The 24,898-nt window shown below is 43.8% G+C and overlaps 1 protein-coding gene across 4 annotated transcripts in view; it reads left to right on the top strand.

Moving 5' to 3' along the window:
• Positions 1-24,898, top strand: part of cwf19l2 (CWF19 like cell cycle control factor 2) — a 250,839-nt gene that overhangs the window by 203,919 nt on the left and 22,022 nt on the right. For all 4 annotated transcript variants that reach the window (XM_085999076.1, XM_085999075.1, XM_085999077.1 and 1 more), the window contains exons 13-15: positions 14,406-14,618; positions 20,503-20,619; positions 22,222-22,377. In XM_085999076.1, coding sequence (XP_085855202.1) covers positions 14,406-14,618; positions 20,503-20,619; positions 22,222-22,377 — 486 coding nt within the window. The remainder of the gene's footprint in view (positions 1-14,405; positions 14,619-20,502; positions 20,620-22,221; positions 22,378-24,898) is intronic.

Genomic DNA, 24,898 nt, shown 5'->3' with positions numbered 1-24,898 from the left:
CCAGACCATTTCCACTGCACCTTTATAATTGGTTACTGGGGGTAACTTGTCCTCCGTGTTTTTATTATTTCTGCCTGGGGAAGTGATGGGCTCCTGCTGTCAACAGCTCTGCCAGTAGTATAGAAACTGACTACTGTGAGCCTGTGTCATACCACATTGTAGTGTAGGGATGCCAACTGTGGCTGGAGGCATTCTTGGAGGTATGATCACATGATGTTCTGACTACAGGTCATCTGACCATGTGACACCTGATCACATGACACCTACAAATTCTACTGCAATTACCATATAAAGGTTGGAGCCCCTATAGAACATAAGAAATAGGAGCAGGTGTAGGCCATATGACCCTTCAAGCCTGCTCCACCATTCAATAAGATCATGGCTGATCTTCTACCTTAACTCCACCTTCCTGAACTATCCTCATATCCCTTGATTCCCTTAGTATCCAAACATCTATCAATCTCTGTCTTGAATATACTCAATGACTGAGCATCCAGAGCCCTCTGGGGTAGAGAATTCCAAAGATTCACCACCCTTTGAGTGAAGAAATTTCTCCTCCTTTCAGTCCTAAATGTGCGACCCCTTATTCTGAGAATGTGACCATTAGTTCTAGACTCCCCAGCCAGGGGAAATATCCTCCCAGCATCTACCCTGTCAAGTCCCTTAAGAATTTCCTGTGTTTCAATGAGATTACCTCTCATCTAAACTCTAGGGACTATAGGCCTAGTCTACTCAATCTGTCCTCCTGGAACAATCCCCTCATCCCAGGAATCTGTCTGGTGAACTTTTGCTGTACTCCCTCTAAGGCAAGTATATCCTTCCTTGGGTTGGGAGACCAAAACTGTACACGGTACTCCGGGTCAGTGTTCCCCCTAATTTATTTTTTTAGTTGCGTGGCCCATTTAAGGGGCTGCACGGCCCCTTTAAGGGGCTGCGCGGCCCATTCACAATTCCACGCATGCGCGAAATTTAACATTGGAAAACCCGGTCCCAGGCTGTGCAGGACCGGCAGAGATCTGCGTGGCCACGTTGCCTAGAGGGAACATTGCGCCAGGTGTGATCTCACCAAGGTCCTATATAATTGCAGTAAGACTTCTTTGCAGATATACTCCAATCCTTTTGTAATAAAGGCTAACATTAACATTTGCTTTCCTAACTGCTTGCCGTACCTGCATGTTAACTTCCTGTGATTTGTGTACAAGTATACCCAGGTCCATCTGAATACCAACATTCATCAGTCTATCACCATTTAAAAAATATTCTGCTTTTCTATTTTTCCTACCAAAGTGGATAACTTCACATTTTTCCACATAATATTCCATCTGCCATGTTCTTGCCCATTTAACCTGTCCATATCCCTTTGCAGCCTCTTTGCATCCTCTTCACAACTTACTTTCCCACCTAGCTTTGTATCGTCTGCAAATTTGGATACATTACCCTCGGTCCCCTCATCTAAGTCATCAATATAAATTGTAAATAGCTGAGGTCTAAGCAACTTGCGGTACCCCACTAGTTACAGCCTGCCAACCCGAAAATGACCCGTTTATCCCGACTCAATCTTTTGTGTCCATTACACAATCCTCAATCCATGCTAATATATTACCCCCAATCACATGAGCCCTAATTTTGTGTAATAACCTCTTGTGTGCCACCTTATCGAATGCTTTTTGAAAATCCAAATGCACTGCATCCACTGGCTCCCCTTTATCTACCCTGCTAGTTACAACCTCAAAAAACTCTTAACAGATTTGTCAAGCACGATTTCCCTTTCATAAATCCATGTTGACTCTGCCTAATCATCTTATGATTTTCTAAGTGCCCTGTTACCACGTCACTAATAGTAGATTCTAGCATTCTCTCTACTACTGATTTCAGGCTGACTGGCCTATAGTTCCCTGTTTTCTCTCTCCCTCCTTTCTTGAATAGCGGTGTTACCTTTGCTACCTTCCAATCTGCAGGGAACGTTCTAAAATCTAGGAAATTTTGGAAGATCAAAACCAATGCATCCACTATCTCTGCAACCACCTCGTTTAAAACATTAGGATGTAAGCCATCAAATGCAGGGGATTTGTCAGCCTTTAGTCCCATTAATTTCTCCAGTACTAGTTCTTTACTAATACTAATTTCTTTACGTTCCTCATTCTCACTAGACTATTGGTTCCCCACTGTTTCTGGAATGATTTTGTGTCTTCTATTGTGAAGACAGATGCAAAGTATTTGTTTAATATCTCTGGCATTTCCTTATTCCCCATTTATAATTATCCTGTCTCTGCCTGTAAGGGACCCATGTTTACTTTTGCTAATCTCTTCCTTTTTACATGCCTATAGAAGCTTGTACAATCTTTTTTTTTGTCCCTTGCTAGTTTACTCGTATTTTATTTTCTCTCTCTATCAGTTTCTTGGTCATCTTTTGCGGAATTCTAAAATCCTCCCAATCCTCAGGCTTACTACTCTTTTTGGCAACATTATAAGCCTCTTCCTTTAATCTAATACTATCTTCAGCTTCTCGTTAGCCACGTTTGGACCACTTTTTCCGTGGGGTTTTTATTCCTTAAGGGAATGTATATTTGTTGTGAATTATGAATTATTTCTTTAAATGTTTGCCATTGCTTATCTACTGTCATATCTTTTAATGTAGCTTCCCAATCTATCTTGGCCAACTCACCCCTTATACCTATGTAGTTTGCTTTGTTCAGATTTAAGACCCTAGTTTCCAATTTAACTAAATCACTCACAACCTCAATATTAAATTCTATCATATTATGATCACTCTTCCACAAAGACTCCTTTACTACAAGTTTATTAATTAACCCTGTCTCATTGCACAATACTAAAATAGCCTATTTTCTAGTTGGTTCTTCATCATACTGATCTAGAAAACTATCTTGAATGCATTCCATGAACTCGTCCTCCACACTATTACTGCAAATTTAGTTTGCCCAGTCTATATGAAGATTAAAGTCCCGCATGTTTACTTTATTACCCTTGTTACATGCACCTCTAATTTCCTGATTTATATTCTGCCGAAAACTACAACTACTGTTAGAGGGCCTATGAACTACTCCCACCAGTGCTTCTGCCCCTTGTTGTTTCTTAGCTCCACCCAAAGTGATTCTACAACTTGATTTTCTGACCTAAGATCATCTTTTCTCTCTGCTGTCTTTATCCCATCCTTTATTATCAAGGCTACTCTCTCCCCACCCCACCTTTTCTATTTTGCCTATCTCTTCCAGAAGTCAAATATCCTGGAATATTTAGTTTCCAAACTTGGGCACTCTGCAACTACATCTCCGTAATGGCTATTGGATCAAACCCATTTATTTCTATCTGTGCTATTCATCTATTTTACATAAGAACATAAGAAGTTAGAGCAGGAGTATGCCATACGGTCCCTCAAGCCTGCTCCGCCATTCAATAAGATCATGGCTGATCATCGACCTCAACCCACTTTCCCGCTCGATCTCCATATCCCCTGATTCCCCTAGAGTCCAAAAATCTATCTATCTCAGCCTTGAATATACTCAAAGACTCAGCATTCACCGCCCTCTGGGGCAGAGAATTCCAAAGATTCACAACCCTCTGAGTGAAGAAATTCCTCCTCATCTCAGTCTTAAATGACCTACCTCTTATCCTGAGACCATGCCCCCTAGTTCTAGACACTATTCAGCCAGGGGAAACAACCTCTCAGCATCTACCCTGTCAATCCCCTTCAGAATCTTTTATGTTTCAATGAGATTAACTCTCATACTTCTAAACTCCAGAGAGTATAGGCCTATTCTACACAATCTCTCATAGGACAGCCCTCTCATCCCAGGAATCAATCTAGTGAACCTTCGTTGCACCGCCTCCAAGGCAAGTATATCCTTCCTTAGAAAAGGAGACCAAAACTGTGCACAGTACTCCAGGTGTGGTCTCACCAAGGCCCTGTACAATTGTAGTAAGACTTCCTTACTCTTATACTCCAATTCTCTTGCAATAAAGGTCAACATGCCATTTGCCTTCCTTTTTGCTTGCTGTACCTGCATGCCAGCTTTCTGTGTTTCTTGCACGAGGACACCCAAATCTCTCTGAACACCAACATTTGAAAGTTTCTCACCATTTAAAAAATATTCTGTTTTTCTATTCTCCCTACCAAAGTGAATATCCTCACATTTCCCTACATTATACTCCATCTACCACCTTACTGCCCACTCACTTAGTCTATCTATATCCCTTTGCAGACTCTTTGTGTTCTCCTCACAGCTTACTGTCCCACCTAGCTTTGTATCATCAGCAAACTTGGATACATTACACTCGGTCCCTTCATCTAGGTCATTAATATAGATTGTAAATAGCTGAGGGCCCAACACTGATCCTTGCGGCACCCCAGTAGTTTCAGCCTGCCAACCTGAAAAAGATCTGTTTATCCGTACTCTGTTTTCTGTCTGTTAACCAATCCTCTATCCATGCTACTATATTACCCCCAACCCCATGAGCCCTAATCTTGTGTAATAATCTTTTATGTGGCACTGTATTGAATGCCTTTTGGAAATCCAAATATACTACATCCACTGGTTCTCCTTTACCCTGCTAGTTACATCCTCAAAAAACTCTAATAAATTTGTCAAACACAATTTCCCTTTCATAAAACCATGTTGACTCTGCCTAATCATGTTATGATTTTCTAAGTGACTTGATACCACTTCCTTAACAATGATTCCAGCATTTTCCTGACGACTGATGTCAGGCTAACTGGCCTGTAGTTCCCTGTTTTCTCTCTCCCTCCTTTCTTGAATAGCGCACATTCAGATATAGTGCCTTTAGCTTTAATTTTTTTCTATAGTTCCCTGATGTCACCTTAGTCACTAAGGCCCTATTACCATTGTTAAGCTCTCCCTTCCTGACCCACTCTGCTTATTTTTACCCAAATCGCTACTCCGCTCTACAGCCTTGACATTTCTCACTGCTTTTGAATTTACCCTTTCCTGAATCCTCTCTCCCCCCACCCCCCCCCCCCCCAACCTTCATTAGTTTAAAGCCCTATCTACCACCCTAGTTATTCGATTCACCAGGACACTGGTCCCAGCCCAGTTTAAGTGGAGCCCGCCCCAATGAAACAGCTCCCTCTTTCCCCAGTACTGGTGCCAGTGCCCCATGAATCGAAACCCCTGTCTCCCACACCACCCTTTCAGCCACGCATTTTAACCTTCTAATCTGTTTGCCCCTATGCCAATTTGCGTGTGAATCAGGTAACAATCCAGAGATTCTGCAGGAGAACCTGTGAGGTTCTGTGTTTTAATTTCACTCTAACTCTTCAAACTCTCCCAGCAGAACATCATTCCTAGTTCTACCTATGTCGCTGGTTCCTATGTGGACCATGACAACTGGATCCTCCCCCTTCCACTCCAAGTTCTTCTCCAGCCGCGAAGTGATGTCCTTAACCCTGGCACAGGGCAGGCTCCACAGCCTTCAGAACTCCTGGTGGCGGCTGCAGACAATACCTATCCCCCTGACTATACTGTCCCCTACCACTACCACATTCCTTTTCACTCCCTCAACATGTAAGATTTGGATCACATGTCTCACACAGATTACCCAAAGGGTCTTAAGTGTCATAGGTTGCTTTATTAAGGAGTGGCAGTTCAAATATAATCAAATATAACACGCAATCACGATAGACATAGTAGACATACAACCCATAACAGATGAGAACGGTTTACCGGCCCCGGAATGGATGGACAGACGGAGGTTGAGACAGACTGGTGATCTCTGATCCCTGCAGCCTGCGGCAGTGGTCTCTTCCTCTTTGGTTGTCTCCCGAGGCTGACGGAGGTGTTAAGCAGAAGCTAGCATGAATCCACCCCGGGGAAGCCCTTTCCCTCTCTGCCTCCCTGGGGAAGCTCTTCCCCTCTCTGCCTATTTTTCCCTTTTGACTGCCCGTTTATATACCTTATTTCGGGGGGTGGTGGATACCTCGCATCAATCATTTGTTACCCATTCAATTGTCCAGTTACAGGGGAATAGGTACCTACGTCAGACTCTTCCCAGACTCATGAGGTAATTCCTCTGTTTATCTCCTGTTTAGACATCTAGCACTTTCTCCTAGACAGTTTGTTTATCATAAGGCTCCTTACTCGGCCTCTTATCAGGCCTAGCTATGCCTACATGAAGGCCTGTTTCTGCGTTATGCCCTTGTAAACGACCTCAGCTCTTTGTGCAACTCCTTATCTGACATGATTGATTTCTTCTGTGTCATCAGCATATCCTGGCTGCTGAGCTGGGCAAACCCATTTCTTTTATAAAACCATTATTTCTTTTACAATTCACTGTTTCTTTCAATTCACGATTTCTTACACAGTTTGCTCATCCACCCTGCAGACATTGCCCTCATCCACACAGGCAGCAAGATAAGGGCAAAGCTAAGGCTCCTCCAGCACGGCACCTGAGGTCCCCTTACCTGCCTGACTCGTGGTCACACTCCTGTCCCTGACCACTAACCAAACCTCTACCACTGTGTGACTGCCTCCTGGATCAAAGTGTCCAGATAACACTCCCCCCCCCCCCCCCCCCCCCCCCCCGCCCACCCCGATGTAGTTGAGTTCTGCTTGTGGTTTTGCGCCAGCAGCTGTTGTACGAGAAGTTCTGGCGAAGAGGTGGGGGTGGGAGGTGGGGTGGCGGGGGGAAGGAAAAGGAGAAACACAGGGCAGGGGAGTGATTTTCAGGGAGGAACCAGAGGTGAGAACTTTGATTCTACCAGTAACTAATAGTAACTCACTGAAGTTACAACGATAACTGATAATACCGGTAACACTTAGATTTCCCTCGTAACCAACAGTAATACAATAACTCACTGACAATCTATAAGTAACTGGCAGTAATAGATGTAACGCTCCAACATCCCACCTGTAACTTAGTAGTGATCCTATAACCCCCCAATATTCACCATGAAACCATAGCCAGAAATCCCCTGCACTGCACAAGAACTGGTCAGTCCTGAGTTGATGCCACTTTAAATAAGCCCTATCAGTCTCCATCTCCCCTGTGCCCCCACTCCCCAGTCTCCCAGAGCCCCATTCTTCAGTCTCCATTTCTCCCAGAGCCCATATTCCACAGCTTCCATCTCTCCCTGAGACCACCCGATTGCTGGTTTCTGATAACCTCCCCCCACTTTCCTGCCCCCGCCCCCCCCCCCACCATTGCCGGCACCCAACCTCCGAGACCCCCCTTATCGACGGCTTCAGAGACACCGCCCCCCCCACCCCGTTGGCTGACTCCCGAGATGCCCCATATCGATGGCTCCCAAGACCACCCTCCCTCTCACCAATGGCCGACTCCCGAGATGCCCCCGATGGCTGACTCCCGAGACACCCCCCCCCCCAACCGATCGGCAACTCCAGAGACTCAACCCCCTCTCCCCTCTCTCTCCCTCCCCCGCCCCCCCGCACCATCGCAGGCTCCCGAGAACCCCCTCAGTCACATAAGATACGGCCTCCTGTAAGGTAAAACTCCATGCAGAAGGACACCATTCCATAGTTAGCCTGGGAAAGACATCATACATCATGTACATTCTGTTGCTACGTTATGCAATACATTGAATGCAATGCTCAACAAATTTGCAATCCAGTCACACTGCCCTCTGAGCAGGATCAATGTCTGTAAATACCTGGTTGGGTGTAGACTGGCAGTTTTTTTGCGGCAGGGTATGGGGGTGGGGTGCGGGGAATATCCCATTTAGCACGGTGGTAGTGCCACACAACATGATGGAGGGTGTCCTCAGTGTGAAGACGGGACTTTGTTTCCACAAGGACTGTGCGGTGGTCACTGCTGCCAGTTCTGTCATGGATAGATGCATCTGCATCTGCGACAGGTAGATTGGTGAGGACAAGGTCAAGTAGGTTTTTCCCCTGTTATTGGTTCTCTCACCACCTGCCACAGGCCCAGTCTGGCAGCTATGTCCTTCAGGACTCGGCCAGCTAGACCAGTAGTGGTGCTACTGAACCACTCTTGGTGATAGACATTGAAATCCCCCACCCAGAGTACTGTGCCCTTGCTACCCTCAGTGCTTCTTCCAAGTGGTGTTCAACATGGAGAAGTACTGATTCTTCAGCTGAGGGAGGGCAGGAGGTTTTCTTGTCCATACTTGACCTGAAGCCATGAGACTGCCCACCCTTGCCTTTTCTGAAGGTTGCGTTTATTTCCAACACCAGATTTCTGATTGGGCACCTTGATGGACAAGACACACCCAGCAGTTTATCTGGAATGTATAATTAGATCCTGCCTGCCTAAGTAATCAAGTACTTTGCAATATGTAATTCGAGCCATTCTGACTACCAGGCTCCAGACAGAGCAGAGCTCACATAGAACAGACAAGGCTCACCCTCGCAGGTTAAGACCTTCTCCCACCCCCGAAACAAGATCCTGTCCCCCCAACAAGTTCCTCACCTTCCTCCCACCCCCTGAGCTTTTGACCTTTTCCCTCCCAACAAGTTCCTGACCTCCCCCCAACCACCCGTGTTCCTGACCTTCTCCCTCCAAGTTCCTGACCTTCTCCCCTGCCCAAATTCATGACCCCCCCCCCCCCGCCGCAATTTTCTGACCTCCTGCCCAAGTTCCTCACCTTCTCTTCCTCCCCAGGGTTCCTGACCTTCTCCCCCTGCCCAAGTTCCTGCCCCCTCCCCAAACAAGATCCTGACCTTCTCCCTCCTCCCCGCCCCCCCCCCCCTCCCCAATAGATGGGGCATTGTGTGAGAGTCACGGATTGGTAACAGGTTTATTGGGTAGGAAGTGAATAGTGACAGTGTCATGAATTTTGGATTTCATCCAGTCCAATGATGTCACTTGCCACACACGCACCGAGCTTTCCGAGAAATCAACCAGGTCTGGGGGCAGGAGAGGGAGAACGTGGTACGGGTGTAAAGTGGGTGGGGGTGGGGTTGCAAGAACGTGATCCGTCTTACCATCTGGATCACACTCCCGCTCTCCTCCCTCCCTCCCTCTCACCCACCCATTTAGACCTGGATCACGTTCTTCCCCCATCCCCACTGTGCTCTTTACCCCACCAAGTTCCTGACCTTCTCTGTCCTGAGATCCTGACCTCTTCCCCTCCAATCCAATCCTCTTCCCCCCCCCCCCTCCGATCCTCCCTCTCTCCCCCTCCGATCCTCCCTCCCTCCCCCTCCGATCCTCCCTCCCTCCCCCTCCGATCCTCCCTCTCTCCCCCTCCGATCCCCTCTCTCTCCCCCTCCGATCCTCCGACTGCAACTTTCGGCCCAATGATTACCTTTCAAAAATTGGGCCCATTTCACCATCATTTAAAATTTAGATTTATATTTTCAATCAAATTCAACCACTTTAAGTGTTGCTAATTGCCAATTTTTTTTTAATGTGAACATTTTGCAAAGTTAAATTGGATAGATCATTTTAATATTTACTAAATAGTATTAGATTACCTATGATTTCCATATTTTACTCACGATAAAGAATCGTTTTAATATTTTATGGAGTATGAGTACTGTCTCCAATTCATAGCAGAGACCTTCGAGCCTTGGAGGTAGTGCAAAGAGGAGCCACAAAGCTGATCCCCAGTCTTGGAGGCCTCTTCGGAGGAAAGACTGGGGAAACTCAGCATTCTCAGTCTTGAACAGAGGTGTCTGAGAATTTATCTTTTACAGTTATACAGCATAGTAAATGATTTGAAAAAGACAACTGTAGAAGGTTGCTTTAAATTAAATGTGAGAGTAAGACGAGGGGCTACAGATTCAAATTAGGCAAAGGAAAATTTGGGACTGATATCAGGAAAAAAAATTCACACAAAATGCGATCAACACATTGAATTGGCATCCCAACCGAGGAGTGGAGCCAAACTCCTGGAATCATTTAAAAACCAATTGAATAGAAACATAGAAACATAGAAGAATACTGCACTGGGGGACTTTATGGTTATTCTGGATGGATCCATTAAGATGGGCTGAATGGCCTTCCATGATTATCTTGTGAAGTGCTGATTCTGATATTTTAATGATTTTAATTAGATGAGTAATTTATTTAACAATTAGATTAATCGTAATCTTTTTGAATAAAATAAGATGACTGATTTAAATGTTTTACTGAATAAAATTGGATTAATGGAAATTTCAATATTTTACTAATGAAAATGGATGAATTGTGACTTTAATAATGTAATGAATTAGGTTAGATACATTTCAAATGATATATGATCTTAAAATTAAAATGAACTAAATTAAATAAATTATTTTTATATTTAGTAATTTTTTTATATTAAATTTCAAAATATTGGCTCCGATTTTAACTGGGGTCAATTTTTGGCGGGTGAGCTTTGATGTCTGTTCAAAAATCACCCACTCCAGTAAGAAGAGGCCTGGGTATTTTAAACTCATGGGCCTCATTTAAATACTGCCGATTTGGGTGGGAAGTGGTGCAAATTCACGCAGCCTGGAGGCTGCCCACAACACAAGTAGGTCCGTGGGAACGGTGCCACAAGGAGAATTTTTTTTAACTTACTTTTTAGGGCCGTCCCGCCAGGGTACCCTTGATCGTGGAAGGGAGGGTCTAAGATTTCTTTGTGGGGCTCAGAGGAGCACTCCTGCGGCAGGGGAATTCCTACTCTACTGTTTGAAGAAGGAACATTAAAAATTTTAAATCAGACCTTAAAAATAAAATTCGATAATGATACAGCAGATTGTTAATATGTTAAAACGTGTGCCCAACACTGGTGACAAAACTAACAAAAAGACAATGAAGGCTTACGACTACGAGTGGGAATCCTGCTTGCCACCGTCAGCAGCTTTGTTGTGCCACGAAGCCTGCATATGGGCAGTATTGGAATTTTGGACACCGGTTTGGCATGTGCCTGAGAAAACTAATCTTTTTTCCATTTTAGTTTAAATTTTAGTTTGTCCATTTAAAACTATGCAAGTCAGTAAAGTGTATGATGATGCTCTGTTTCAGGGCAATAGGAAGAGGAGTGTGAAATGTTCTGTGCTGTGCAGGATTTTAACATAAACTAACTAGAATTAGTTGTCTTCTTGACTCAAACCTGTATACATGAGTGACAAAACCTACTACAAATGGAAAAGGCTGACTGCACATCTTTTAATAATTTAGCCATATTTCGGACAAGGCTGTGTTACATGAATTTTAATGCTCTTAGAACAAAGTGCAGAGGAGAATTAATAGACTGCTCTGAATAATATTTTCCATCTTTACATGGTTAACTCAAAAGTTCTAGTCTTATGTAGAAGGGTACATTTGTTCTGTTATTAGGGATGAGATTTGAATGAGTTATTTTATATTAATCAAAATGAATCTAAAAGTTCAAATTATGCTGATGAGAAAACAGATTTTCCCCTGTTACTCAATAAACTCACGCCTGAAATTCTTAGGTGGGGGAGAGCGTAAGTCAGAAATTGTGCCTTTGTGGGGCAGGAATTTTTGATGGCGACGTTGCATGCCAGGGCTTCACTGCAAAAGTACCCCGGTATAAATTCCATTGAGTTTCAGAGCATGTTGAAAAATTCCCATTTTCCCAGCGGCAGCCACGTGCAAATGACAAAGTTAGGACAGGATGACGTCTCTTGTTCTAAATGTACAGACTTCAACCTTCCCATCCACTCATGAAAATGTGTACCACTGATTAAAAGGCACAATTTACCAGGACCCATTCAATAACACAGAAGTACTTGGCTAAAGGGATACTGCTGAACTGAGACTGCATGTGGAGATTTTTGGCTGTAGCTTGGAACTCACAAGAAGTATTGGAAAAGGTTTTTCACTGTTGTTCCCCCGGTACAGCCCTCATCTTCACTCCCTTAAGTCCAAGGGACGCAGACTTGAACAGATATGGCGGACAACTGGTTTATCCAATCACCACCAGATCTGGCTGGACCATATAAAGCACTCTCGAGTCCTGCTCTCATCTGCCAAAACTGCTCACTATTCCAGGATCATCCTGGAATGCAAAGATAACTCCAGGCTTCTTTTCCCTGCTGCAAACTGTCTTCTTAAACCCCTCTCCCCATCTCCTCCAACAAGTGCGAGGAGCTCATGGGCTTCTTTGTCACTAAGATTGAGACCATCCGAGCAGCTGCCTCTGCCATTTCCCTTCCTTCCCCTAGCCTACCGGGAAGGCCCTTGCCTCAGCTCATTACCTGTTGAAACCCTCATCCATGCCTTTGTTACCGCTAGACTTGATTATTCTAACGCACTCCTGGCTGGCCGCCCACATTCTACTTGAGGTCATCCAAAACTCTGCTTCCCGTGTCCTAACTCGCGCCAAGTCCCGTTCACCCATCATCCCCGTGCTCACTGACCCACATTGGCATTCGGTTAAGCAATGTCTTGATTTTTAAATTCTCATCCTTGTTTTCAAATCCCTCCATGGCCTCTCCCCTTCCTATATCTAATCTCCTCCAGCCCCACAACTCTGAGATATCTGCACTCCTCAAATTCTGGCCTCTTGAGCATCCTTGATTTTAATTGCTCCACCATTGGTGGCTGTGCCTTCAGCTGCCAAGGCCCTAAGCTCTGGAACTCCCTCCCTAAACCTCTCTGCCTCTCTACCTCTCTTTCCTCCTTTAAGATGCTCCTTAAAACCTACCTCTGACCCAGCTTTTGGTCATTTGCCCTAATACCTCCTTGTGTGGCTCGGTGACAAATTTTGTTTTATAACGCTCCTGTAAAGCAGCTTGGGATGTTTTACTACGTTAAAGGCGCTATATAAATACAGGAAACTTTTTTTTATCCGGGACCGGCGTGGTACCTGTTGATCAAAAGTCCGGATTACAGCGAGGTATACTTACCAAGGTACGAGAGCCCCGGTTACACGGCACTTGTGCAGGAGTCCCGGTTACACGGCCACAGATCCAGGAACCCCGGTTACATGGCCACAGATCCAGGAACCCCAGTTACACGGCCACTGAATTTTGCCGGTTAAGAGAGATCTCTGGATATTTAGGTGCCGGTTAAAAGAGAGTTTCCTGTACAAGTTGTTGTTGTATTCTTGCATTATCCTTGGAATGCATTGTATTTCCAGAGACTGAGTAACTATCTGAGGAGTGCATAATGGGTTACCCAGTGGGAATCCATTTGCATAATGTATATGCAGGGGAAGAGAAGCAGCAGGAGGCTAAGGGAAGCCAGATTAATCAGGCAGCACCAGAGGAGAGTCGGACCATTTTGGCACCACCCATCCAACAGGATGTATATACCCAGGCGTGCTTTCTGAGATCTTGCCCAGGAGATCTGTTTCAAGAGCTGTGCTTTGGTCATGAAGCTTTGAAGGAGCTCTGTTCATTGCTGCTGCCAAATCTGCAACTAAGGTCCACAGGATGTGGCAGAGAAAGTTACCACAGCTGTCGAGTTTATGCCACAGACTTATTCCAGGGAGCCAGAGGGCACTTTTGTCAGTTCAGCCAATTTTCAGACAAGTTGCCAATGCTTTCTTTGCAAGGGTATCTTAATTTAACCAATTTGGCAGTGCTCCCAGACAGATAACTTTTTTCCCCAAAGGATTGTAGGGACTATTGATTGTATCCATGTGGCATAGCGTCCCCCACATGTAAACTCCCATGTTCATGTGCACCACAAAGGCTTCTATACCCTAAATGTGCAGCTCATTTGTGACGGCAAGCACAGCTTCTCGCACATGAATTCACAATATGCTTGGAGCTGCCATGATGCCTTTATACTTAATCAGTTCAGTGTCCCATCTCTATTACAAATTGACATTGTTACAGAACTAAAATTGACAATTTCAATTTTATAATAGCCCCCTGACTAAGGAAGCAGAGAGGGGCACATGCATCTTCTTTCCAGTGAGTGAGCGAGTGAGTGCCAGGGTTGCTGGCTTACAGGTTTTCAGGCCCATGGATTTCAGAATACATCGTCCTCAATAACTCAAGTACTGGTTAAAGAGCAATGGTGCCAGCACTTCAACTAAATGTTGGTTTCATTAAAAAAAAAATCTGGTTAAAATTTCTAATATAAAAAAAGCTTGTATTTTTATTTTGTAAAGAGGACAGTGTAAAAGAACATATTGAACATAGAGCCCTCACTCTATGAGGAGAGATACTATAACTTTGCGTGTACCAAGGAAAAACAGTATTCTAAACATAATTTAAATAAGGCCCAAGAGTTAAAATACCCTGGACCTCTTTTTTCCTGAGGTAGCTTTAGATTGCTAGCTACAATCAGAGTGAGATGGAGGAAAATACAATTTGTGAAAGTAAAATTTAAAAAAAAGTCTTAGCTATTAGTTTATAAAGCGACTTACTCTTGGGCCGCTTGCCATTGTTTTGATGTGTGTGCATAAAGGCCAAGGACAAAGGTTGATAATGTAGCTATTGTTCACTTATATTAAAGCAATTACTTTTGACATTTTGAACGGCCCATTTTATCTTTTCCTCTAGTTTCTAGAGAAGATGGATAGTGACTACTACACATTGGATGACATGTTTGTGTCAAAAGCAGCCATAAAAGCCCCGTCAGGTCAAGAAGATGAAAGGCAACGAAATAAAGCTATCCATGAGCACAAGAGATTGGCTGGCCGCATGGAGAAATGCCAGTACTGCTTTGACAACCCAGAACTTCCAAAGCACCTCATCATTGCTATTGGTATAAAGGTAAGGTAAATAAATCTCGAAGTCACAGCAATAAACTAGCTTTCACCACAAGGTTATGGAGAAACAACCCCTCTACTGGGTTAGTCTAGGGTTGCCAACCCTCCAGAATTGTCCTGGAGTCTCCATGAATTGAAGATTTTTCTCAAGGACACTGCTGCAAGCAACTCAGGAGAAAAACCATAGGGGCATTAAAAAATATTTTTTCTTTCTTTGAACACCTTTGTTTTATCAGTTATAAAAATATTGGCAATAGGAAAAAGGCCTGTTTGACTAACTGTCAAGAATCATCTAATTGGATAATGAAGAGTCAGGCATGAGGATGGATGTGTCAGGCAACCAGTGGTGAGAGCATGGTGGTTGGTGGAGGGAGGTCATTGGATGGCTCCAATGGGTTTCACCCTGTCAGATTTGGCAACCCTAGGCTGGTCTCCTGGCCAGTGATTTTAAAAGAAATTAGCAGATCTCCTATCGCATTGCTTACAGTGAATCAGAGGATTCTCCTTTTTTTAACAATAGGGGTATTTATGCCATACGGGATAACTTTAGGGATACAGTAGCATAGTGGTTATGTTACTGGACTAGTAATCTAGATGCCTGGAACGATCCAGAGACATGAGTACAAATCTCACCATGGCAGCTGGGGAATTTAAATTCAGTTAATTAAATAAAAATCTGTAATAAAAAGCTAGTATCAGTGATGGTGACCATGAAACTACTGGATTGTTGCAAAAACCCATCTGGTTCATTAATGTCCTTTAGAGAAGGAAATCTGCCATCTTTACCCAGTCTGGCAGTCTGGCCTATCTGTGACTCCAGACCCACAGCAATGTGGTTGACTCTTAACTGCCCTCTGAAATGGCCTAGCAAGCCACTCCGTTATATTCAAGAAGGTGGCTCACCACCACCTTCTAGAGGGCAATTAGGGATGGGCAATAAATGCTGACCCTCCAGTGACGTCCACATCCCTTGAATGAATAAATTTTTAAAAATTAAAAAACTTCATGCCACTGATTTCCAATGACTGAGTAGTGTATTGGTGCCCAAGGAAAAATGGGATTGTGGCCAATGTGTTACCTTGCCTGCCCTGGTCAAGTCGTTGAATTTCTTATAGCACTGATGTGCAGTTCTGGGATGAGAGAATTAGCAATCACTGCCAGTGCCAGCTCCCTTCATATGGCACAAGAGACTTAATGAGGCCACAGATCCAGGGCCCAGTAAAATGGTGATGACTATAGTCCACCTGCCTGATACTGTTATCTCTCAGGACAACAATACATTGCCGTGCCTCCAATCTGCCCCCTCAGAGCATCATGCCAGTAGAATGTGGGAGGCATTACCAGACTGCCGAGGAGTAAGCCCCAGAGATGTAGCCAGAAGTGGCTCTGTGCCAGGAGCAAGCTGCCATGATACAAGAACCACCTTAGTTCCATGACCCTTTTGTAGAACATTAGCAGCCAATCACCTTCTGTGATCCTGGCCCTTAGGTTACATCTAGGAGAATCATTAGAAAAAGTGAAAGAAAAGCACATGTTAGCACCTAGGGGAAGCATGGTGTTAAAGAGTAGGTTGTCTTGTGTTCACTTTGTACTTCATTGTATTAAAATAGAATGTGTACTGACATGGCACTTTGTAATGGAGGTTACGGTCATACAAATCACGTTGGTCTTTTTGGCAAGGTGTTGGATCAAAAATGTTGTATGTTGTGGAGTGTTTGCATCTGTCGCTGACGCTGTACAGCGTAGACAAATGGAAAAAGGATAGCTTGGGAGGAGGAGAGAACACCTTTACCAAGATATATCATCAGGGTGAATTTCTTGCTTTTGTATAGCAGTCTAAGCAGCTCTTTTAGGCTATCAGAAGTGACCTCACTGACGTGTGACACACACTGGTAACAAGCTGGAATCCTTTTCCCTGTTTGTGACAGCACTATTAGTCAAAGTGGACTGCTCATTTTTATAGCACATTTTTAGTTAGTCATGTGGTTCTCAAGTGTAATGATTTTTTAAAAATATTTGTTTATGGGATGTGGGCGTCACTGGCAAGGCCAGCATTTATTGCCCATCCCTAATTGCCCTTGAGCAGGTGGTGGTGAGCTGCCACAGAAGTGCCAGGCAATGATTATCTCCAACACCAGCCAATCCATGCTACTTGGCACTGCCTTAACATGCCTATTGAATAAGTGTCACGGCAAATCTGATGCCGTCAATGAGATCTGTGAAGCCCTCACTAAGGCTTCCACCAATTCAATCTGCAAGCATGTGGACACCGGTGGAGAGACTTCCAAAATTCTATAGACTCTGGAATACTTCCCATGGATTGGAGGATAGCTAATGTAACCCCACTATTTAAAAAAGGTGGTAGAGAGAAAACGGGGAATTATAGACCGGTAAGCCTGACATCGGTAGTGGGGAAAATGCTAGAGTCTATTATAAAAGATGTAATAGCAGAGCACTTGGAAAACAGTGACAGGATCGGACAAAGTCAACATGGATTTACAAAAGGTAAATCGTGCTTGACTAATCTACTGGAATTTTTTGAGGATGTAACTGGTAGAATAGATAAGGGAGAACCAGTGGATGTGGTGTTTTTTGACTTTCAGAAGGCTTTCGATAAGGTTCCGCATAAGAGATTAGCGTGCAAAGTCAAAGCACATGGGATTGGGGGTAAGGTACTGACTTGGATAGAGAACTGGTTGGCAGACAGGAAGCAAAGAGTTGGAATAAACGGGTCTTTTTCCAAGTGGCAGGCAGTGACTAGTGGGGTACCACAGAGATCGGTGCTAGGACCCCAGCTATTCACAATATATATTAATGATCTAGACGAGGGAACTAGATGTAATATCTCCAAGTTTGCAGACGACACAAAGTTGGGTGGGCGTGTGTGCTGTGAGGAGGATGCAGAGAAACTCCAGTATGATTTGGACAGGTTGGGTGATTGGGCAGAAGTATGGCAGATGCAGTAGAATGTGGATAAATGCGAGGTTATCCACTTTGGTGGCAAAAACAGGAAGACAGATTATTATCTGAACGGCAGTAGATTGGGAAAAGGGGAAGTGCAACGAGACCTGGGTGTCCTTGTGCACCAGTCGCTGAAGGTAAGCATGCAGGTGCAGCAGGCGGTTAAGAAGGCAAATGGTATGTTGGCCTTCATAGCGAGAGAATTCGAGTACAGGAGCAAGGATGTCTTGCTGCAGTTGTACAGGGCCTTGGTGAGACCACACCTTGAGTATTGTGTGCAGTTTTGGTCGCCTTATCTGAGGAAGGATGTTCTTGTCATGGAGGGAGTGCAGCAAAGATTCACCAGACTGATACCTGGGATGGCAGGAATGACGTATGAAGAGAGATTGAGTCGATAGGCTTATATTCGCTAGAGTTTAGAAGAATGAGAGGGGATCTCATTGAAACTTATAAAATTCTAACAGGACTAGAGAGACTAGATGCAGGAAGGATGTTCCCGATGGCATGGGAGTCCAGAACCAGGGGTCACAGTCTAAGGATAAGGGGTAAGCCATTTAGGACTGAGATGAGGAGGAATTTCTTCACCCAGAGAGTGGTGAACCTGTGGAATTCTCTACCACAGAAGGCAGTTGAGGCCAACTTATATCTAACTCCTTCTTGAATATATTTAGTATTTCTTAAGGCTAAAGGGATCAAGGGATATGGGGAGAATCAGGGACAGGGTACTGAATTTGGATGATCAGCCATGATCTCATTAAATGGTGGAACATGCTCGAGGGGCCGAATGGCCTACTCCTCCTGCTCCTATCTTCTATGTTTCTATGACTCATCCCTTACTGGAATCCAAGTCATCTAAAGCAGCAATCTGAAGATTCATGAGAGATGCTGCAACTGGTGTTAGGGCCTTTACCTGTAGCGCTCTGCCACACTCGATAAATGGTCTGCGGTTCTGTCCATCAACACAATATACAGTACACAGATGCAGATAATGGACTCTTACAAACTAGCCATCAGCTGCTGCAGGTTGTTTGGTACAGTTTCCAATGACTTTATAAAAGTTCTGTGCTCAGAAATTATCCTTTTTAAAATCCGGAGCCTATGTCCACTTACCTAGGCTCAATGGATAAACATAGATGAAAGCTGGACAGTGGGTTCCTGCTACTTATAGCTTTCACTTCCAGAGTAAGTGTTTTTTTCTGAATATTGTATACTGGAACTTGATGGGTAATTTTAGTCTGTTTTGCTTATTTTGTGCCAACATAGAGGAAGATTTCCTCTGTGCACTTGGTGAATCAAAATTGTAAACACATTTATAAAGAGTGGATGTGCGATTTTGCTACAGCTAGCACACTGAGAATGGCCTGGATTTTGCGGTAAGAATAACGGTGAGCCTATCAGCGTTCAACGTTATTAAGGAGTAAATCGAACGGCAACTTCCAGCATCCACACATGCGCAGTTAAATGTGGAAATCAGCAAGTTGCTGTCCAAGTTGCCCTGCTCCTCCAGAAGCTTCGCTCTAACAGTATCTCGACGAAAGACTTGACAATCAAACAGATGAAGGGCATGAAGTTGTGGTACTTGCCCACTAAATGCCCACTAAACATGCCAGAAAAAGTTAGGTCTTGTCCATTCAAGTGTAAGTGAATTTTTAACGGTGCGATAAATCTTAATTACTGCCAAACAATATCTCTGGCACTAAATATTTACTTTTAAAAGTGTGGAGTCTCAATCCTTCAGATTTTAATTATTGTTGAAGCTTTTTAAAAATTAAATTTAAAATAAAAACTTTTTAAAAACTTTTTCTTTGTTTCTTTTATCTCTCTCAATTCCATCTTTCTTTCCCTCTCTTTATTTCTCTTTCTGTACATGATTTTACATTGAATTAAATATTCTAAGTTACACTTCTTGGTTTAGATCTATGTGCCTCAGTAAGGATTCTTCTGTCTGATTGGTTGAGGGGACACACCATTGCATGCCCTGTTCGCACAGGTCCCAGATCCCCTGTAGAGGGCGCCGTGCTGTTCTGACCGTTTGATAACTGCAACTTGCAGTGTGTGGGCAAGTGTAAGCGTAATGAACGCGAGCACCGTTCGTTCACCGTCGACCTCAAAATCTGGCCATTACCTTCGCTCATAATGCGTCCAAACTACTGCAGTATAATTGCTGCTAATTTACTAAGAAATCATTTGCATTTCACTACTGGTAAATAATGTATGGCCAATAATGGTGTCAGCTGTGGCTCAGTTGGTAGCATATTCGCCTCTGAGTCAGAAGGTAGTGGGTCCAAGTCCCACTCCAGAGATTTGAGCACATAAGTCTAGGCTGATACTCCAGTGCAGTGCTGAGGGAGTGCTGCTCTGTCGGAGGTGCTGCCTTTCAGATGAGACGTTAAACCGAGGCCCCGTCTGTTCTCCCAGGTGGAAGTAAAAGATCTCATGGCTGTATTTTGAAGAAGAGCAGGGGAGTTCTCCCAGGTGTCCTGGCCAATATTTATCCCTCAATCAACATAATAAAAACAGATTATCTGTCCATTATCACATTGTTGTTTGTGGGAGCTTGCTGTGCGCAAATTGGTTGCCGCGTTTCCTACATTACAGCAGTGACTACACTTCAAAAAAGCACTTCATTGGCTTTAAAGCGCTTTGGGACGTCCAGTGGTCGGGAAAGGCGTTATATAAAATGCAAGTCTTTCTTTCTTATAAGCAATATTCCAAAATATGTTAGTGATTTCTAATGTAAAATAAAATGATGCCTTTCAGAATTTCAATCGAAATATGCCTTGATTTAGACCAAGAAATGAGATGATGTACCCACTTATATTTTTGCAATGAATTGAACTTGTTGTGAAATATGCAGCAGGCAAAAGAAAACATTGTGTTCATTTAGGTTTATTTATGTGACTTCAGACATTTCCTCTCATCCCTAGGTATATTTGTGCCTGCCCAATTACCAGTCAATGACTGAAGGTCACTGCCTAATAGTACCTCTCCAGCATCACACTGCAGGTACCATACTGGATGAAGATATCTGGGAGGAAGTACAGGTCAGATTAACACTGCAAATTATTTTCATCTGCCTCAAAGTACTTTTATAATTATGATATTTTATTAGAACATTGCTCTTTGTTTTAAATGAAACTAAGATCAAAATTCTCAGGCATTGCATGGGACTTTCTAAGCATAAATTACCAGCAAGATTTCCTTTGTAAAACTTATTCACACAAGGTGAATGAAAACTAAGAAGTGCTTTGGATTGATATAGAGCAATGAGAATATGCTTGAATGAGCTCCAGATGAAAGGCAAATATGAATATTCTAGTAAACACTTAATTCAGCCTTTTGAACATGTATATGTGACTGAGTTTGAAAGCTTAATGAGAAGGTTTTAAATGATGGCTATCAAAACCTGCAACCAAACTGATGAAGGGGCAGGACTTAATGTTTAGTTTTCCCTAGACAGTTTTAAAAGGAATGTTCCAGGTTAGCTAATTCAAAAATGTAAATCAAACTCATCTCGTGTTAGTGCACTGCATTCTCCCCACTGGCTCCGCTGATTAAGGTAGTGAGCAGCTGAGTCACATGGGCCAAGAAGGTTCCAGGTCTTGATTGTGTTTAGTTAGCTGAATGCAGCTGGATTAGGAATGGGAAAATTAGCCAGGCTTTCAGCTTCTGTTCGCTATGCAATAATTCCTGCTGGCATTGCTTGTGAATAGATTGGGATCAGCTGTGATGTTCCCAGAGGTCGGATACCCTGCTAACACTCAGTCTCAACTCATGAACAGCCTTTGTTGAGGCTCATATGTGAAGAAAGGCAAGGGGTTGAAAGATGACCAGCATCTGTGGAACTATGCTGAAACAAATACTTGTAGCCTAGATTCTGCAATTGATACTTTAATGTCAGCATTAAAGTAATAGAAATCAGAAAATCTAGACTAATGCCTTCCGCAGAAGAAGAAAGGACAGAAAATTGATGGGGGGATAAAAAGAGGAATAAAACATTGCGTAATGGTACAGTACATATCTTGGATCTCCTGACTTAAAAACAAATGTCATTGTCCATGTCTGCCTCCTCATCATGGCTACCACGTATGGCAGTCTGACTCGCCATTGGACAGAAATATTATCACATCTTGGGATCTGTTCAAGGATTCCTTATGAGCTGTGGAACCCATTTGAAAATCTATGCTGTAAAGTTGAGGTAAAGCATTTCTGAAGGAGGTGGGAGGGAGGTACTTCGGCCATCCCATTGACACCGAGCCTGTAAATGGGTGAACAGCACCTGCCTGCCTGTTTCTAGCGGGAGGCTGCTAAAATATGAAATTCAAGGTCCTTACACAAATGCAAGAAAAAGCAGATATCCAGCAGCCTGGGAGAGCTATAAAAAGCAACGAAGCACCCACTTGGTACCTACAGATCACCAACACCATTAATGATGCTCAAATCCAAAAATAGTTCAGGCCTTCTGGCGCTGGCTTCGAGTGGGGAAACCTGGTTAATTATTCTCTTCCTAACCAAAGGGAATGCTGGCTAACATTTCCTAATAGCATAAACCAGGGTTCAAACATAGGACTTTGTTGTTAAATGGTTTAAAAATAATTTTGTTTCCTTGTTGGGGCACAGGACTGAACTACCTGTCTTTTTAACAGTTATTCCGGAAAGCCTTGGTAAAAATGTTAGAAGACAAAGGTCTTGACTGTGTCTTTTTTGAGACCAATATGCGTTTGAAGAAACGCTTTCATATGGTGTATGAATGTATTCCTCTACCAAAGGAACTGGGAGACATGGCTCCTATCTACTTTAAGGTAAGCCCTGAATGCTGACAGAAATGATAGAAACAGTCAATTAATTGTTATTTTGAGATAGATAATTAAGAACCTCCGAAATAGGTTTCTATTTCAGGACTGAAATTGATCCTTAAAACAAGAGCAGAAGACTGATCTTTACAGATAATTTAATAGAATGTTTTGGTATTTTATATTAGCATAGTAATTTGCAAGAATATTTTGAGTTTAATCTTTTCGGTAATTATTCTAGTCTTTCAAATTTAAAAATGTCATTTTAGAAAATTTAGTGCAATTTGTTACCATGGTGTGAGGACAGGTACAAGTTTGAGACTCGTTCCTCTCTTTTCCTGATCCGAGCTCTGCCAAAGGAAGGCTACAGCATCTCCCAATGGGGTGTGGGGGGGTGGTGGATGGGGTGGCCGGGGGGAATTGAAGGGGCTAATCCTACATATATAGTCTCCAGTACTTCCTCAGGGAAGCAACATGACACATTGATAACGGGCTGTGCACCCATTCTCTCGTCTGCAAGAATCAGGCCAAATTAGTGAAAAAAGAGGATGACAATAGAAGATGAAAGAGTGAAACTCATCCAAATATCACCATATAGAATAAAGTTTGCAAGGCAATTAAAAGAAAAAAATTGCAAATGCTAAAAATCTGAAATAAAATCAGAAAAAGCTGGAGGTACAGCATCTATAAAGTTAAAAGACAAGTTTAAATTTTGTTTGTACTGTAGCTCCTTTGTCAGAGCTGGAAGTTAAGCGACCCCAGTAATAATACTGAATAAAGAGAGGAGAGAATAAAACAACAGCTAGAATTCAAAAGTCAGGAATGCTGAATTCTGGCGCAGAGCAGTTAATGGACAGTTGATAGACTTTTTAAAAAGTTGAAAATATGAACTATTTTGAAGATCTCAATGATGCCACAAAAATGCATGCTATGTAAGGCAGCAAAAAGGCACGGGAATGGTACATACAAGAAAATGGGGAACTTTAAAGGAAAATAAATTGGTAATGAAGGAAATCTGAACTAAAATGGGAAATGCTGGAAACACACAGCAGGTCCATCAACATCGATAAAGAAAAAAGACAGATCAATGTCTGGGTTAAGACCACTACCTGTCTCCACCCCCCCCCCCCCCCCCCCTCAAACAACATAAAAAACCATGGCCTAGAAATTGGAGGTTTTAGCACTGGCCGTTGAGGCCCGTTTTGCTGGAAAAAATGGTGGCCGTCTACTTTTGGTGGGTCCCGCGGCAGCCGCCATTTTCGGCAGCGCTGGCGGTGCCCGTGCTCGCTGCTGATATTTAGATTAGGCAGATTGTGACGTCAGTGAGTGTGCAACACTCAATTGACACCCAATCTGTCATTTTTGTGTTCGCAGCTCCACTTACCGGCGTATGTTAATCACGACTAGGTGCCCAAGCGTTCATGAGCAGGAAAGCGCCTCCAACAGCGCTATTTAAAGGGATCATCATCAACAACTTGCAGCTGACATGGTTTTTCAGTTTGACTGGCGCTGTGTAACTTTCTGCAACTCTTGCAGCTTTCTAAACTTGTTTCAAGTCCATGAGGTGATGGGGAGTGTTGGTGCGAGTGGAGAACGCCTTCATTCTTATTTAAAGGCTTCTGCTCTCAATACTTGCTCACAGTTATGGGGCTTCTACTTGCAGTCCCCCTCGTGCTCAAGTATCTTCGGGGGAGGGAGCTGAGGCAGCGAAGAAGAGGAGAAGAAGCGTGCAGAGGGAGGAGGAGGGCTCTCAACAGGAGGCCTTACCCACCTAGGGTCTTCTGACATCACTTCTCCTACATCTATGTAAACGAAGAGCAGTGTATTCGGAGGCTCCACTTCACCAAGGAGGTGGTCACAGAACTTTGCCACCTCCTGGAACCAGGGCAACCACGCCTCTCCCAGTAACCCTCAAAGTCACTGTGGCCCTCAATTTCTTCACCAGCAAATCATTCCAGTCTGCAGCAGGAGACTGAGGCTCTTTACACTAGGAGAAGGGACTACATTGTCTTCTCTCTGAACAGAGAGAAGCAGGAGGAGCGCGCATATGACTTTGCCAGGATAGCGGGCTTCCCCATGGTGCGGTCCGCCATCGACTGCACTTACGTGGCTTTGTGGGCACCATATACCTATCCTGAGATGTTCCGTAACCATAAAGGCTACCACGCAGTTATTGTGCGACCACACCAATGCATCCTGATGGTCAATGCCCGCTATCCTGACAGCAGTCATGATGCCTTCATCTTGCATCAGTCTGGCATGCCAGCAATCTTCCACCCAGCACATCCGACCTGAGGGTGGCTGCTCGGAGATGAGGGCTATCCGCTGTGCACCTGGCTGATGACTCCCCTCCACAACCCCACCACTCGTGCCCAGCAATCATATAATGACGGCCATGCTGCCACAAGGAACATCATCGAGCAGACCACTGGGCCGCTGAAGCAACGGTTCCGATGCCTTGACCGCTCAGGAGCAGCCCTCCAGTACTCGTCGGAGTGGGTGTCCCATTTTGTGGTGGTCTGCTGCATGC

The sequence above is a fragment of the Somniosus microcephalus genome, chromosome 10 (genome assembly GCF_052327205.1).
Source record: "Somniosus microcephalus isolate GS21.2 chromosome 10, FLI_Smic_1.0, whole genome shotgun sequence".
In the NCBI taxonomy this organism is placed as follows: domain Eukaryota; kingdom Metazoa; phylum Chordata; class Chondrichthyes; order Squaliformes; family Somniosidae; genus Somniosus; species Somniosus microcephalus.
The sequence above is the reverse complement of the archived record's forward strand: the minus strand, read 5'-3'. Positions and strand labels throughout refer to the sequence as shown.